This window comes from Acromyrmex echinatior, chromosome 3, assembly GCF_024713525.1.
Source record: "Acromyrmex echinatior isolate Ae372 chromosome 3, ASM2471352v2, whole genome shotgun sequence".
Taxonomy (NCBI): Eukaryota; Metazoa; Arthropoda; class Insecta; order Hymenoptera; family Formicidae; genus Acromyrmex; species Acromyrmex echinatior.
This window is the reverse complement of record NC_141854.1, coordinates 5,490,075-5,507,045: the sequence shown is the minus strand read 5'-3', so window position 1 is coordinate 5,507,045 and position 16,971 is coordinate 5,490,075. Positions and strand designations below refer to the sequence as shown.

Below are 16,971 nucleotides of genomic sequence, written 5' to 3'. Positions count from 1 at the left end.
GATACACTGGTGCAATAAATTAAAGTGAAACAGATATAGTTTGTTTCACTCTAAGTTATTGCATTAGTTCAGAATTAATGCAGAACATTTCGAAAAAGAATAGATCTAATAATTTCCTGATTGTGTTATTTTATGTATCCTTATAAAAACTACACAAAAATAACTTCAGTAATGATAATTATTAGCATAGGCAAAATCATTATTTATTGAAATTTATTGAGCACAATTAGTTCTCCTTATATTTTACACAAGTAAATCTATATTAAAAGTTATTTTTGAAATTGTGTTTACATAGTGTCTTAAGTTTATTCTTTACACACACAAACACACGTGTACATATGCGTATGCTCGTATATTTGATGTATGTTTCATATTTAAATTTATTCTCTGTAATATCCACACGATGCATACTAACAATACATATCAAAGTCTTATGTTACACTGGCGCAATAATAATTATAGTTATCTGACAAAATACAGAATCTCTGATTTTGGCGCACAGCTACCGCCACTGACGTTTATTTCCTCTCTCATTCTTTATTATTATTATTATTAATTATTATTCACGTTCGCGAGAATCGCGAACCTTCCTCGCTATTATTACTTTACGAAGTAATATTTAAAAATTTAGATTACAAATAGAGCGCTCCGACTTTCGTCGAAGCCATTCGAACATATTTAATCGTTGATTTTTTATCAAAGGGATAATAATCTCACCATTTAAAGTGAACCAGAAAACTCGCATACGTCAGAACACATCAATATTCCATATTTTCATCGCTTATTCATCGTCGTGATTTCTTCTGTTGTATTCTAAAAAATCTTATTTTTATGCAATATATACGGATCACTTTCTTCGTACAACTTAAAACTAGATAGCTATATCTGATGCTAAACGTACGATCGAAAGAGTACGAAAAAATTATAAATAAATATATAATATTATATAAAAAATACCTCTACTCTTTACGTGTATTCTTGTTCTTTGATAATTGTGACATATCAAGTATTGGCTTATCGTTAACGGGGAGAAATTTTTTTTTACGCGTCTTTCTCTTTTAAATGCCGCATTCTGGTGAATGTGAGATCTCTGATTCTTCTAATATCTACATCGTATAGTTTGAGACATTGAGCGAATACAGCGGAGTCTGTTAATCGATAGTGTATTATATTACTTACTATTTCGGAAAAAGTACAAAGACAAAGATTTTAAAGTTTAAATGCGAACAGAGTCTCTCCGTATTTTCTGTATCATTAAAAAAGAAAGAAATAATATAAAAATTGTATAAAAATTGTTTGTAAATTGGTGCTATCTGGATTTGTAGAACAACACATAATGAACATCAAGATATTCCTTACAAACGATGTCCGAGAGATTAACGTAGAAGGATTTTTTTATACACTTTTGCAATGCTTCTTTTACGGTTGCATTATTCGGCACTCTTTTTTTTTATAATATAATGGAGGTAAATATCAATCAGCTCGTACTAAACTTGCGAACATTGCTAAATGTTACCCTTAACATAAAAGGAAAAGGATTACAAGTAGTTAACGCGAACGCGTTGCTCTTTATTACAATCGATGCCGGTTTTTAGCCACGTTTCGCCTTCGATGCGAGTCGTGGTGGTTACACTATACAACAACAATATCGAATTCGTTCGAACAACAGTTGCTTTCGCGCTACGATCTTATGAGTTAATTAGAATGAAAGTGATGTAAACTATTCTCAACATTCTCTTGCTAAATTAGATGAGAGAAAATAAGGGAGTAATTTTATCTTCTTTTAAATTGTTTCCTTTATTTTTACATCACTTCCATTATAAACTCATATGTCAGAGACGGGCGCGATTATTTACATCATAAATTAATTTTCCTCGAATTTGATCTGATTGCTTACAATTAGAATGATCTAATTAATAAACAGCTAAAGTATACTACTCAATAATTGAATTCTATCATATCGCATATCATATAAAATTATTATTATTATTATTTTTCAATTAAATCCAATAACATTAGAATAATTATTTTGATCGCTAAATATACATATTTTAGTCCACTATAAAGCCTATATTTTTTTAAACTCTCTTACTTAATATTAATAAAACAGGTTATAAGAGAATACTTTAAATTTTTTATTGTTCGATAAATTTTTACTTTCTTTCATAAAACATCAAAATGGAAACGTTTAAATATTTTTATTTACACGTGGACATATGAGAAAGACTCAGAAAAAAGTCATATTATTTATTGAGGCAGATATAATGATACATTGTTTCAAATACTATAACTTTTTCCCAAGAGACTTTCTAAGATGTTTACTTATAAAAATTCATTTTTCGTTTAAATGTCTTATTCACAACAAGGCATAAAATAATTTCTCGAGATAATCATCGATTCTTAACAATACTAACATACAAGGTACAGCAATTTTGAATGTTCAGCAGTACAATCATAATAATAAAAATCATAAAATTGATTTGCGATTTATTCGATCGAGTAAATGCAAATAAAAAACAAGCCCGTCTCTGTTATATGGCACCTTTGCGCATTACAAATTCTGCGCTCTGCTCAGTCTTCTCGAAGTGTCGCGCGTGACGAAGCTATCGCGAGGATTCTTACGATGATCATCATCATTATTATCATTACTAGTATTATTATCATCGGACGTGCCCGTCGAGCGTTTCGTCCGACTTTTCAAGCATATCATTGCCCGATGAGTAATTCGTAAGGATTCGTTGCGTCGACAATCGATCCTCGGAATCGTACCTCCTCGTTTTATCCGCCTTCTCAGATTTCTATTCTGCTCTACCAGCAACTTTATATAATGCTCGTTCTGAATAAAACGGCCTACGCGCTATGTGAGTACTATACAGATAGTGGGTAACTATAAAACAGAAGAGAAAAAGAAAACATTTCTCCCGTTGCTATAACGTCAAAGCTCATTAACGTACGTTCGCTTCTTCCTTAAACGTACGCAGTGTTTCGTAAAAGTAGATGGGTCAAATGTATTGAAAGGATTCAAGTTTATAAAATGTCAATATTTCATTTTGAAAATCAGATAAATTTAGAATTTACAAATTTGCTTAAATATTATTTTGTTTGACTTTGTACGAATAAATGTTCCATGAAATCGATAAAAGTTTTTTTTTAACGTATCTTAGGGTTTGTTGTTCCATCTTCAGATAAACTATAGTAATTTATGTATTGGGTAAACAAAAGAGTAAAAGAATAAGAACATAAAAGAGTAACAGAGTAAAAGAGGCAGTGAGCTGCAGTTTAAAGTGGCACAACCCAGCCTTAATTTTCAATAAAGGACTTATTTTATAATTCCTCTCTTTAATTATATCTTCCTCGTGAGAATGAAATGAATGAATAAGATAAAAAAACACGAAAAGAAACGTAATTAAGAAGTACGTAGTAAAGAAGAGATTTGTAATCAAAATAAATTTTGATTCTTTTTCAATCCATCTATTTTTACACGCTTATATATTTAATGATAACTTGTTTTAGAAATCATCTTAATTAAATTTTGGGGCAGTGGAAGTAGAATTTAGGGCAGTTTGATTTATTTTATAATACTTATTAATATTTTTAAAAATAAGTTCAAAATATAAAAAATAAAAAGTAAAAAGTTTAAAGAGAAATATTTCTTACTTCTTTTAAAAATCTATAAATTGGTTAAAATTGGAAGCTACAGTTCACTGATAATAAAATGTTGATTTAATAATTAGAATTTTAACAGGATAAATAAAGCCATTTGAAAGTAATCAAACAAAAATTCGTAGGTAGACAGAAGACGCAAAACAATAGACAATCGCGCGACTAACTTTTTATCCTACCAATCACACTAAATCGTTGCGTTCGCAATCTATTTTCACCGGCGTTGTTTGATTTACACGCCGAGGCGGGCGAAGTGCTATTTCGATTTTTAACTCATACCTACGGGTGCTCGTCAAAATCAATGTGTGTATCAAATATTTTCAACAATCAGAATTCCTCTTTTCACGGAACTTTGAAGAATGGAGATATTATTGGCTCTATTGATATCATTTTTGTCGATAAATATTAAAAATTAATATTGTGACTTTTGAGGTTCAATTATAAGATTTATTAACTAGATATATATATATATATATAAAGCATGTACATAAAAAGCTTTGAAAATAGACTCTATAAATTATTATTTAAAGAAAGGATGAAAAAGAGAATTAATATAATTTTTTTCCAGAGGATGCTCTAAAATTTTTTTTAAAATGAATTTTGAGTCACCCTTTTCTCTGCACAAAAAATCAAATAAGAAATATTCACGGATATTGTAGGTATGAATTAATAAAAATTGCATAGGAACTCACCGTTTTCCGCGTCATTATGACGAACAACGGTGTTTTTTTTTTACACGTAATTATTGCCAACTCTTCGATAACATTCATCGTATAATGAATTCTTAATCGGTCGATGGAACAGTGAACGCCTCTGCTCCGAGATCAAAATAGTGCGTTCGCCCTGCCTCAAATTTTACGGACGGCTGAAAAACAGTTCAATCCTTTCCCCGACTCCAACCAACCACTATCACAAATCATTCGGTAAAGCGCATAATCTATATGTGTGTATATATATAATATATATATATATATATACTCCGCGCGATTTCATTAATTACTTTCATCGTCGAACGAATCCTCTATTTATAACACTCGTAGTAAAGGTCTAACAATCTCTACTAGTGAAGGGCTGCGCCTTCTTCGAAGAACTTCTCACTTAACACGTACATGGATCGATGTGTACTTTTATTTTCTTTTTCTTTCCAAGAGGGAAGGGAAAACATTAAGAGACGTTTAGGTGTGAAATGGAATCGTGAATTACGATGCAGCTTGTTGGAATCATGTCGTTGGCGCATTCGAGGAAGGCGGTGTGTCGGTGCGCCAAATTGAGCTGCTCGAGTGGCTGATCGTAGTGATCTAGAAGAGATACAGATCGTAATTAAAAACTAGTTTTATTTTTAGTTAGTTAGAATAATGTTGCGATAATATCGCTTTTCTCGACTATGACGAATCCATTGTAATTTATTGTTTGCTGCAGATGAATGATGCCAATTTTGCCATAATTTTGTATTAACTGTCAATGTTTTCAATACAATATTCTTTCTTGAATTCTACAATTACAAAAATTATAATTTTACAAAGTTGCATAATTTTTATTTCACTTTTGCCACCGTTCCAAAGTGATTTTTTTAATTCTGTCAAAAAATGTACACTGAAATATGTATATAGATTTACAATATTTAGTACTTAAATTATTTCCTCTGCAGTTATACATGGTGTATCTGGAATAATGCCCGCTAATCATATATAGTGCTATTCCTAATAAAACTGAGTTGAAAAGTCCTCCAACATTTTGCAATTTTCGCAATATTTTTTTTAGTCATCTAACGAACAAAATGTCTAAAATCAATATATAAGACGACTTTTGAGATATCTTTGAGAGTTCTTTAAGAAACATCTTTAAAATATTTCACAAAAAACATTGAAAGATATTTTAAAATTGTCTTATACATCGATTTTATCCATTTACTCAGCAATTTTTAGAAATTCATATTTCGTTAACTATTGTGAAAATTGCAAAATGATAGAAGACTTTTCAATTTAATTTTTTATTAGAAATAGCACTGTATGATTAGGCGCTATTTCAGATACACCCTGTATATAATTTTTTCTTCACCGTTTTAGAAATTTAATAAAGTAATAAACTGTAGAGGCTCTAACAAAACGGTTCGTTCATTTTTACAAGCCTATTACCTTATTGTCGTGTCCGATCAATGGTGTCTCCACTGTAGTTTCGTCGCTGGAACGATTCATGTACGGATGTGGCGGTGGCACGTAAATCGGTTTAGAATGACTGGCGACTTGCGCGTAAATCGTTGGCTCCTGGATCGGCTGTCTGCGCGTCAAAGTCGACATAGGCAGCATCTGGGGCCGTTGGATGCTGGAGATTTGCACGGGCTGATAGCAATTCGGAGGTATTCGTCGGTTTCCCCTTAGTGCTAATTCGACGTATGTTAACTCGGATCCCTGTTAAGAATAATATTATTCTCAGAATTTAAACAACATGATTTGATCGATTAAGAATTCAATTCAAATGTTCAAATATCGGATTACATGCATTTTTTAAATAAAAACCTATTAGTTGATTTATTATAGCGGAGAAAGTGAAGTCACAATGTAAGTTACTTAAATATAGGTTTTTTTTTCTAATTAAAGTGCAAAGTATTGTATTAAGCTCTGTATTTACTTTAAAATATAACTTTATTATGATCAATGTGTTTTTATAAGAGGATTACATACACATAATTAGAAATTAATTGTGATTTCGGACTTAGATGTTAAATGTATTATTATACCAGGTACATAATTACAAACTGTACTTACGTTGTTTGTTGCTGCGAAGGTATTCACTTCCGGGCGTTGCTGCTGCAGTACATATCGCGGTGATGTACTTTTGCATAATTCAGCATATGAATTCTCTATAATACAATAAAGTACAGGGATTAGTGTGTTGTGCCCTTACACTATTAAAATTATATAGTTTATATATTACAACTGATTATAAATTAATATTGCAATTTCTTGTTATACCTGATTATGAATTGGTATTGCAATTTCTCTCTCTCTCTCTCTCTCTCTCTCTCTCTCTCTTGTCGCAACTGATTATGACTTGATATTGCAACTTTTTGTTATAACTGATTATGAATTGACATTGCAATTTTCTTGTTTTTAAAGAACTTTTACTCAAGAAGTTTTATATACACACACACGCACACAACTTAACTTCCATAAAATCAAAAGTTTTTTTTAGAAAGCATTTATTTATTATCTGCGTAAATGTATATCGCTAAAAAATGAAAAAATTGAAACAGATATTTAATTTTAGTAAATTATAATTAACATCAAATCAGTTTATCTTCAAATTATATGGAAAAAATATTTTGTGGAAATAATCTTCATTGAATTTTGAAGTACCAATTAATTTTTTTGTTTAAATATTTGAGTAAGTTATCAATAATTATGGAAGTATAAAATTAATTAAAGCTTATTTTGTTACAAATACTTTTTATCAATTAAGCAAAAAAAGCGTCACTTACGATCAAAATCAGATGTTGGAATAATACATCTATATGTACTATAAATATATTTTAGAAAGATTCAATATGGCTACCATATAGGAATAAATCAGTGTAAATCTGAATGAATATGGCATCCCACGAATTGCACTTTTAGTTTTCAATTTTTTTCAGGAAAATAAAAGTCCAAATTTTAATATTAAACCTTTCTAAAGTTGTTGGAACATTTGGTTTATGCGTTACGAATTAATGAAAATGGTCAAAAACACATTTTTGGGGGATTTCAATCCCTTCTCTCTTTTACATGAAATTTTACATGAGAGACAATTTTTGATCGTATTCGTATTCAGCGCATTTTATTTACTAAAGAACAATCTTTCATGATAAAAAAACAAAAAATTTGTTACACGGTGTAATTTTTATCTTCATATAATAGAAAAATAATTTTTTTACAAAATAATATAGTGTGCAAAAAATTCTAGAAAAAATATATATTATATTTTAACATATGAAGAATATCCAGCAAAATGTTCAAACCTTTCTCTTATTTTACAAGAAACCACATTTTTTTGTAAAAGATGCTCTTTTTTCAACTTTATTTCTGTATAAATAATTAGAAAAAAACAATCACGTATAATAATCGTGAAAAACATATAATGTAATAATATATAATAATATATATACATAATAATATATAAGAAAAATATAAAACTATATAATTGATTTCATTAAACTGTGATCAGTAGATCTCAAAAATGAAGAAAAAAAAATGTGGGAAGTGTACTCTCTACTGCTTCTCAAGGGGATAATTTAGCTAATCTCTAGGTAAGCACTTTAGCGATTAATAACGTTAATAATGATTAATAACGAGAATGATTTATTTTATATTGGGTATGTTTATCATGACCCAATCACTGGATAAATCAGATAGAGGAGCATGCTGCGAAGCGGAGTGACAGGTACTCTTGCCTACCGTTTGCATGTGGTATTATATCGGGATTCTTCTCGAAGCTCTCGATGCTATCGGTACTGAGGGGCAAGGTCGACGATTTGTCAAGCGGAGACGAGGCGCCGGTTCCCGACGCCGCCAGGTTCGCCATGCCGCCATCGTCATGAGAGTCCTCCTGAGATCGAGGTCGATAGCGAAGCTTGACAGCCAGCACGATCACGAAGATTACCAGAAGCAATCCCGCTGTGGCTCCCACCACGGCACCCAATAGCGGACCCGACAGCGACAGCATAACTGGCGTGAGGGCTGCAAATTGTGTCCAATTGTTTCAGGGCGAATACGAAGAAAGGGGGAGGACAATAGCGGAGAGTGTTCAAATTTCGAAGGAAAGTAAAATAGCTGCAATAATGTCCTCCTGTTAAATTTTACAATAATTAGAAATGTCCCTATTGTCATTCGACCAAGAAACGCAGGAAACATTATAATAATCAGTTCGTTAGATATATTTTTTCCTTAAAAAATGAATTTTTACAGAAAATATTCCATTTAAATTTAAATTAAATATTTAAGGGTTAAGGATACTTTTATATTTATGCCGAAGGATATAAGTGATCTGTCCATTCTTTAAATACAAGGAACAGCATTGCCGTTTCGCGTCTTATCGGATATCGAAAACAAAATCCTTATCTTGCATATTTTTAAGAGAAATATGTTAACAAAAGATCGCGGATGAAAAATGCATGAAACACGATAAAAGGAACTGTTACGTCGCGATTTCCTGGCGAATGTCGATTCGATTATGGATAAAGCATTTTCGATATGAAAGCGGCTTTACCGTCTCTTTTGTATGATATGTAATCCTTATGGAGAAAGCTCCGAGTTTTTGTTTACAGTTCGAATACTTTTATCGTGACTGACCGAATATGAAGACAATCGTGTTGCCAGATTTACAAAGAATCAAGTGCGCGTGTTTGATGTTTCCACAAAAAATTTGTCAAGTTTTTTCCATGTAACTTTTTTCCATGTAATTTTTTTCTTGCTGCCGATAATTATTAAAATAATTTTGTTCACGATAACTAATAACAACCGTTGATTTTTTGTACAATTTTTTTTATTACGTCCGCTGAGAAAAAATATGTTGCGACACGAGCTCATAAAAAAAAGAAGGGAAAAAATATGCGCGTCTCGCGTGTCAGAAATATTTATAAACGAGTGTCGTGCATAAATTTATATATGCAAATTATGATAGATTATGATGATCGCGTGAGGTAATGCATGCGTTCGTCACCCTTTCTCACAATGTGAGTAGCGTTACTCGATAAAGAGGGAAACTCGAGGATTACTTAAGGAAGACAACGTTCTTTGATGAAGAAATGAGCGACGACAGGGTGAAATGCATCCATGTTTTCGACTCTGAGGATCTTACGGATACTCTATCTTTTTATTCGCGTGCGATTAAAGTCCGTGAAAAGTGTATCCCGCAACATAAATCTAACTCGGAAGCAGGAACACCAGCATAGCATCCTAGAAACATCCTGTACGCTTCTGATACGTTGAAAGTATGCGCGATAGGTGTGTGTGTGTGTGTGTGTGTGTGTGTGTGTGTGTGTGTGTGTGTGCGAGTACGGCAGGGACCGTAAAAAATGTGATCGTAAAAAATGCACACGTATAAGGTTTCTCTTAGCAGCGACGCGATCGTAAAGGTAGCTTTGCGTTGGAATCTACCTACGCGGTAGCATTTCTGGGGTTCATCACAACCTGGTCGATTTACAGAATACAATGAGAATTTATAATAATAAATCCCCCTTTGTCTGTATCTTTGAAATAATCTAATCATATCGAGCCGAAATTGTTGCTTCCTGGCTATTGATATTCGTCCGAGCATCGCTAAAAATCTGAATAATCCACTCGTTTAAAAAATAAAACGTCAAATTAAAATTCTCTACATTCTACCTCGATTTCTATCCATAGTATAGCTTCTGTTAAAGCTTCATTCTCCTGTTTGTAGATATTTTAAGTTATTCTCGCTTGAAATATTCGCGATGATTATTCGCACAAAATTGAACTCGACAAAATTGAACTCGTTTCTGCAATTAATAGGTAGATTTTTTTTAGTCTATAGAAATTCAATTCAAGTTAAAATAGCTTCGTGACTTTTCCAGTAAATGTTAAATCCGCGTACGCCATTTTCGTAATAGGCGAAGTCGAGGTTCATGGAAAAATAATCCCTCTCAAATACGCAGTCGTCGAGTGTTTGCGCACATCATAGATCATGCAACCGCATTAGCAATGAATTTGGGATTCAAATGCACTCCATTCTAACTCCTGTGGTATATTCAAGTTTGAGGCTAATCAAAACCCACTTATATTCGCGAACTCTGTTAAATGAATGCCTCTCCGCTGGCTCTCGTCCTTGTTCTGGCCTCGTTCCTTTCCACATCCCTTCCTTTCCACACTCCTTCCTTCTAAGGTAATATTAAAGCCAAGGATGCATCAACATTCGCGGCCATCAAACTAAGCTAATGACGATTTGAATTCATACCTCTGTACGTGCGCGGAAAATGTATTTTATCAGATTTGTGAATTTTTAGGTATACTTTTTTATTCGAAGGACAGACAATAGTGAGTGATCCTAAACGAAAGTTTTTTACAAGCTTATACATGTATTAAAATAATACAAGAGAAAATATTTCAATAACATTAAAAAAGACGCGAAAAAAAATAGTAGACATGGCTAAGATTTTATTGTTTACAAAGAAACTGTTTCAAATTTTTTAAAATTAAACTTGAAGATCATCATCTTTTGTAATATCGAACTCAATAAAAAATAACGTAGGAAATAATAAAAAAGGAAATAATAAAAAAATTTATTTATTTTTATATAAATAAATCGCAAATATACTTTTTGATTTGCGTTCTCATAATATCTATCCATTTTACACCAGATTTCTCAATTTTCTCGAACATGCCTTGCGATATAATGTTTTGAACATACAATTAAACAAATTTGTAGAAAATAGATATAAATAAAGAAATCTGTATAATATTCAGAAAATATATGAGAAATTTTCACAGTAATAAATAACAAATGTAGCTATTTTTGAACAGATTAATTTAAATTAGATCTTCCGGATTTATATTCTGGACTTGTCTTACGAAACACCTCACGATACAATAGATGGATGTGAACAAATCTCTGGTGCATGACTCGAGCTCTTCGTGCAATAACGCCGCGTTCCGTTATGCGCGTCACTTGTGCGTGCAGCTTCATTGTCTTCGAACTTAAACCGCTTTCGGTGACCTTATCTATTAATTTACGAAAGATTAATTGAAAGCGTTGTTCCTGAAATTCCCTTGTGCTACACGTTGCTAACGTTGCTTGTAGAATCTACTTCATTCGGGAAGCTTAAAATTATTTGATCGCATAGCAGTCTGTTGTCTAGCAACCATGGAAACATTACAAATAAATACAACAATGACAATTAATTCACATAAATGTGTTTAAAATGACAATGAAGTTCAAATAGCAAAATGTCTCGATGCATTTTATAGAAATATTGTCGAGTTCAAATTTTATTAAATTAAATATATTTAAGGACGTCAAGATTCTTTCATTTTTCGTGATACTTAAGAGATGTTGTATGTCATTGACGATCAAGTGGACGATCAAGTTGGAAGATCAGACTTTGGCCACAGAATAATTTTGGATAAATGCTCCTCGACGGGATTTACACGTATAAGCGGTTGTCTTAGCGGTATCCCTTAGAAACAAGTTCTTCCGACTTTGCTCTCTCATGTATGGGCTAATCGTTCGCGGGATACGCCAGGGTAAACGGATTTCCGCCAAGAACGCGACGAAACCTTCGATTAGCATATCTGCTCCAGTTATCTTCATCGATATTGTTTATAATATCGCTATACGTATCATGATTGATAACAAAAGTGTAATGAAATAGTATAATCGCATTTAAAGATCGAGTACATGCGTCACGGATACGAAATACATCATTTATTAGCGTAGCCGGGACAAACTGTTTACGTAAACGATTTGGGTGTCATCGCAAAAACTAACAAACACGATAGAAGATAATGGATTACTACATTCATTTATGATAATGCTTGTCACTCTTGTCACGTAGAAGCACCGCTTAAACTTATAAAAATATTTCGCAGAGTAGAATACGAAATTATACCACCTAATAAATTTGAAAAATTTATTATAACTTTATGTATTTTTTTAAATAATTTTATAGAGACAGCTACCATGTTGTATACGAATTTTGTACTTATGTGGATTTAATAACATTAATGAATATTTCTCATTTATTGTAGTTTTCATTTATGCACGATTATAAAATAAATATAAAACCGATAAAATATTTTTACACGAGAAGAAATATATTTAAAATACGGCCGAGTTTAAGTTTTAATTGTATTTAAATAATTAATTAGTATTATTGTATAAAATATTTTGCTGTAGTACGTGGATACTGCAGAAATGTCTAGCAAAACTAGATTTTTTTATCTCATATTATGTCACGCATTAAATGTGATTAATATGCAACGAGAAATGAAGAGAAAATGATCATATATGCTTGTCAAAACGCGCATACAAATACATCAACACGCTTTATTAAATAAAATTGAATTTGATATATAAATTATTTCTTTGATCTAAATATTGCAGCATAAGTATTTGTCGCATTTAAATATGGCTGAAGAGTCGCCTCTTTGAACATTTTTAATTAAATGTACAATGGTGACATCGCTAATAAATTGTAACTTTTTTTTCTACTTCGCTAAACCTTAGCATTATTAAAAAAAAAAAGAAAAAGTAATTAATTAACATGCAAAAATATCAGCACTGTTTTTTAAGTCATGTAACATAGATGTTTTCTTTTTGCGTCTTAAGTGATGCATAATACAGGAAAATTAATAAAATATACATTCACGAATACATGCAAGAAAAATTTGCAAGCGAAAGTTTGAGTCTAAGGAAACTCAAAATATAAGCGTGATAAATACATAACATAAGCGATAACAAGACACATCTACTAGTTTAATCGAGAAAACAGGCAAAATTTTCTTACAACGAAAGTCACGTAGTGTAACGCGCTTTAATTATATTAACACGAATCTGGCGCATGCAAGATCTGACCGTATCGTACAAACAGTGTAACAGTATTTCGCAAGTCAATCGCGGGATTCCCTGGTGATTGCCTTTAATTCGATAGTTCAAGCTTCCTCGATGGATGTGAAAAAAAGAACTTGCGGTACGTGTGCAAAACAAATATGCAAATTTCGAGATATTTCGTGATGAATTTGTCGAAGTGTTGACCTGTTGGGTGGTTTCCACTGACTGAGCATTTTCATTGCAAACGAATCACTGTGTAGAGTGTTAGTCTGTTTTAGCACGTATTGCACGATTCGGATGAAACGTTTTTCTACGAAGCCTTTGTCATAATAGTTTCTACTGATCGTATGAAAATAATTAGGAACTAATATTGATTGATAAAAAAAAAAAGGATGTTAAAAAGGGACCGATTTTTGGACCAAAAAGGTGTAAGTAAAAGAATAGTTTTTTGTAGATTTTGATCTCTTGGATATAATAATTATTAAAAATTTCATAGCATTTGGGGAACATTTTGAAAATTGAACACGCGAACATGGTTATTATTTCGATATTCTTGCTTAATTTTCGAGGTGTTCCCCAAAAAGCACGAATTTTTTAATAACTTTATTATATCCAGAAAAAATCAAAATATATAAAAGACACTATTTCTTTTACTTACATTAAAAAAAATTGGTTCTTTTTTTAACATCCTCTAAAGAGTAAATTTTTACCTAAAAAAGTGCAAATAAAAAAATAGTGTTTGTTTGCAAATTATGTTTCCATAAAGTTATTAAAAAGTTCGTGGCGTCTGAGGAACACCTCGAAAATTAAACAAGAATATTGAAATCTGGATAAATCCGTCTGGATAAATCCATCGTGCTCAATTTTTCGAGGTATTTCCTATCCGAGTTTTTTTTGTTAATATTATCATATTTAGGAGGTCAAAATCTATAAAAAATATTTCTTTTACTTATACCTTTTTGTATAGTGACCCCTTTTTAACATCTTTTTTTTATAATTTACTTAAAAAAAGTAAAAACATAAAAAGATGAAACCGATTTGAAGCAATTTCAAGCTTCTTGCTCAAAACAAAAACTGCAGAATATTACATAAAAACAAGATTAATCCAATTAAGAGTATTAATAGCTGCGAGTTATTATTTTACAAATTTCATTCGAAAATACTTTTTAACTCCCCAAAACAATGCTATTCCCTTCCGATTAAAACTGATGGAATGGTAACGCGATAAAGTATGTAAGGGGTTATCATTATTGCATATACAACACGAAATTACAAGAAGCACTTACAAACAAATGGATGTAATAAAATAAACTGTAAATGGACTACTTGGGCTTTCAAGTAATTAGAAATAAAATATAAAAATTGCAGGCGATCTAATAATTGCTTATTCCTTTTTTTCGTTATATATAATTCCTACATCTTATTGCATCACGATTTTCATATCTACGGCTTTATGATAGCCATAAGGGCCCATAAATATAATTAAAAATAAGAAGTTCGGCAACGGCAGTGTTCAAAATAATATAAGATTAAATGAATAGTATACTCAAGGCACAGAGGACCATACCACTCATAAGTACGAGTCGTTTGTTCCAGAATCTCGCGATACGACTCTTGTCCAAGGCGTCACCGGTTGATAAAAGAATAATTTGAATTGTACAAAGTGGTAAAGAATAGACGCAATCGATTTTCATAGCTCGCTCGACCACAACGACGATGTCGTTCATCGCTGCTTCGATGAGCTTTCGAGTAAAAGCACCATCGTAGAGGTGAAGGCATAGGGCGTGGGGCGGAGGTACGGGCGGGTTGGTAGGACGATCCATTGTTTATCTGGGCCCTACCTGGGTAACGGTGGTGCTCCTTATTGGTATTACCCTCTTGAACAAAGTGCGTACTGAAGAGGACCGTGGCGTCGCTCATGGCCTGCTCCGTCATGATCCTAAGGGACAGCATGAGACCGGATTGGCTTCTGTCGACCGGCAGATCCGTCACCTCGAGCATGCTCGGCGTCAGACTCGTTGCGGACGCCAGCAGTCGCCTGGTGTCGGCGTCGAAGACCTGTAGTACGTAGATGGCCGTGTTCGTGTCGAAGTCGAGCTCACTCTCGGCGCAGCTCACCCGTACGGTCGTCTGGCTCTCCTCTCGGATCGTACAATTCTCCGGCGAGGGTGGTTGCGCCAGCCTCTCACCTGCTACCGGAAGTGGCACAACACACCAGCCTCAGCCTTCGTCTAACTGACTTGAGAGCGCGCGGGATGGTTTCGGAGAGTTGGGAAGTCGAAGGTAGCTCCGACAGCAACGCGAAGCCGAGAGTAATTTTACGAGGAAAATATGTAACGCACGATGAACGAATGATGGGAGATTGCGATTGGATAATAGCGATGCCCGATAAACTTATTTTGGGCAATAAAGGTTTAGGGTGTAATTGGCGAGCTCGTGTCATGTTGCAATTGAAAAAAGACTGATGAACAAAACAGAAATGTTCTCATTTGTAGATTTGAAAATCGAATTATCGAAAATTAGAACTCACGATTTTGTGAGTTCTAATTTTAAACAAAATTTACAACGAATGGAAATAAAGGCTCTGAATGGTCAAGCTGAATTTTTAGTGCATAAAAAAAATTCAATCGCAGACGATAAATCTTTCTTTTTACGAATTTCATGAATTGTGATAAAAATAAGATTGAGAAATAACGTATTACTTGTAATGCCGTTACATTTACTGGTTTTTTTTTTAATTAGTAAGGATGATATTTTTTTATTAGCGATTTTAACGATGAGTCACATTTTTTGGATAACGAATATAATTGTCACTTTTATCATCACTTTTACACAATACGTATGTGTATGGAACGTGTATAAGCGAGTTTTAAAAGAGAATGCTATATTTGGCCATATTGCAATTAACTATAACCACTATAGATGTTGAATTCGTGTGGAACTGGTCAATTAGCGACACAGATAATTGGATGCTACTAAAAAAAAGAAAAAAAAAATCAAAATTTGTTGAAAAAGTAACGGAAATTGTAAAGATTCGGTATTTTTGAATAACAATAATACTAACAAGTTATTTTTTTCAATGAGTAACAAATAATGGTAACGAGTTATTTTTTGAAAGTAACTTTCCCAATCCTGGGTAAAAGAGAGACGCATCAAGACTATTGATTATTTAAAGATCTTAAAAAAATTGAAAAACATGATGCTTTTATATAAGTCGTAAAGAACGGAGTTTCTCTCAGCATGTACTTATTCCATTTTTACAAACGTTGTCTTAAACAATTAGTTAATTTAATCCATCGCGTTTTGCACGATCATATATTCTTGAATATATTTTGTAATGAAAATGATTAAATTTTCTTGCAATAAATGAAATAATTTAAAAATAGATTCAGACTTTTTAAAAATATACAAAATTGTCTATTAGAAATAATTGATATAACAACTGGATGGAAAATAACTGTGTTCGTTAATGTTTCTATCAGTTGAAATTGTCAAAATATCTGTTCAAATATTTATTCTTTTTTTTTTATTTATAAACAAGTCCTAAATTGGATTTATAATATTTTTGAGAAGATTGACCGCGAAAATAATTGGTACTTTTCGCTCATAATTTATGGCAATCCATCAAGGAATCGTCAAGACATATATCTGAACGAATGAAGTTTAATCAGTCGTAATATTGCTCGCTATAATGCATCCTCGCGTTTCCATGAGCTTGATCTCTTCGAGAGAGCTCGATCATGGATTTTCATGAAATGTGCCAATCGT

The 16,971-nt window shown here is 32.4% G+C and overlaps 1 protein-coding gene across 2 annotated transcripts in view; it reads right to left on the bottom strand.

Moving 5' to 3' along the window:
* Positions 1–178: 178 nt before the first annotated feature.
* Positions 179–16,971, bottom strand: part of LOC105144270 (protein turtle homolog B) — a 311,040-nt gene continuing 294,247 nt past the window's right edge. For both annotated transcript variants that reach the window (XM_087404939.1, XM_087404940.1), the window contains exons 13-17: positions 15,045–15,395; positions 8,094–8,375; positions 6,429–6,523; positions 5,799–6,071; positions 179–4,961 (exon numbers count right to left, since the gene is read on the bottom strand). In XM_087404939.1, coding sequence (XP_087261065.1) covers positions 4,884–4,961; positions 5,799–6,071; positions 6,429–6,523; positions 8,094–8,375; positions 15,045–15,395 — 1,079 coding nt within the window. In that variant the 3' untranslated portion in view covers positions 179–4,883. The remainder of the gene's footprint in view (positions 4,962–5,798; positions 6,072–6,428; positions 6,524–8,093; positions 8,376–15,044; positions 15,396–16,971) is intronic.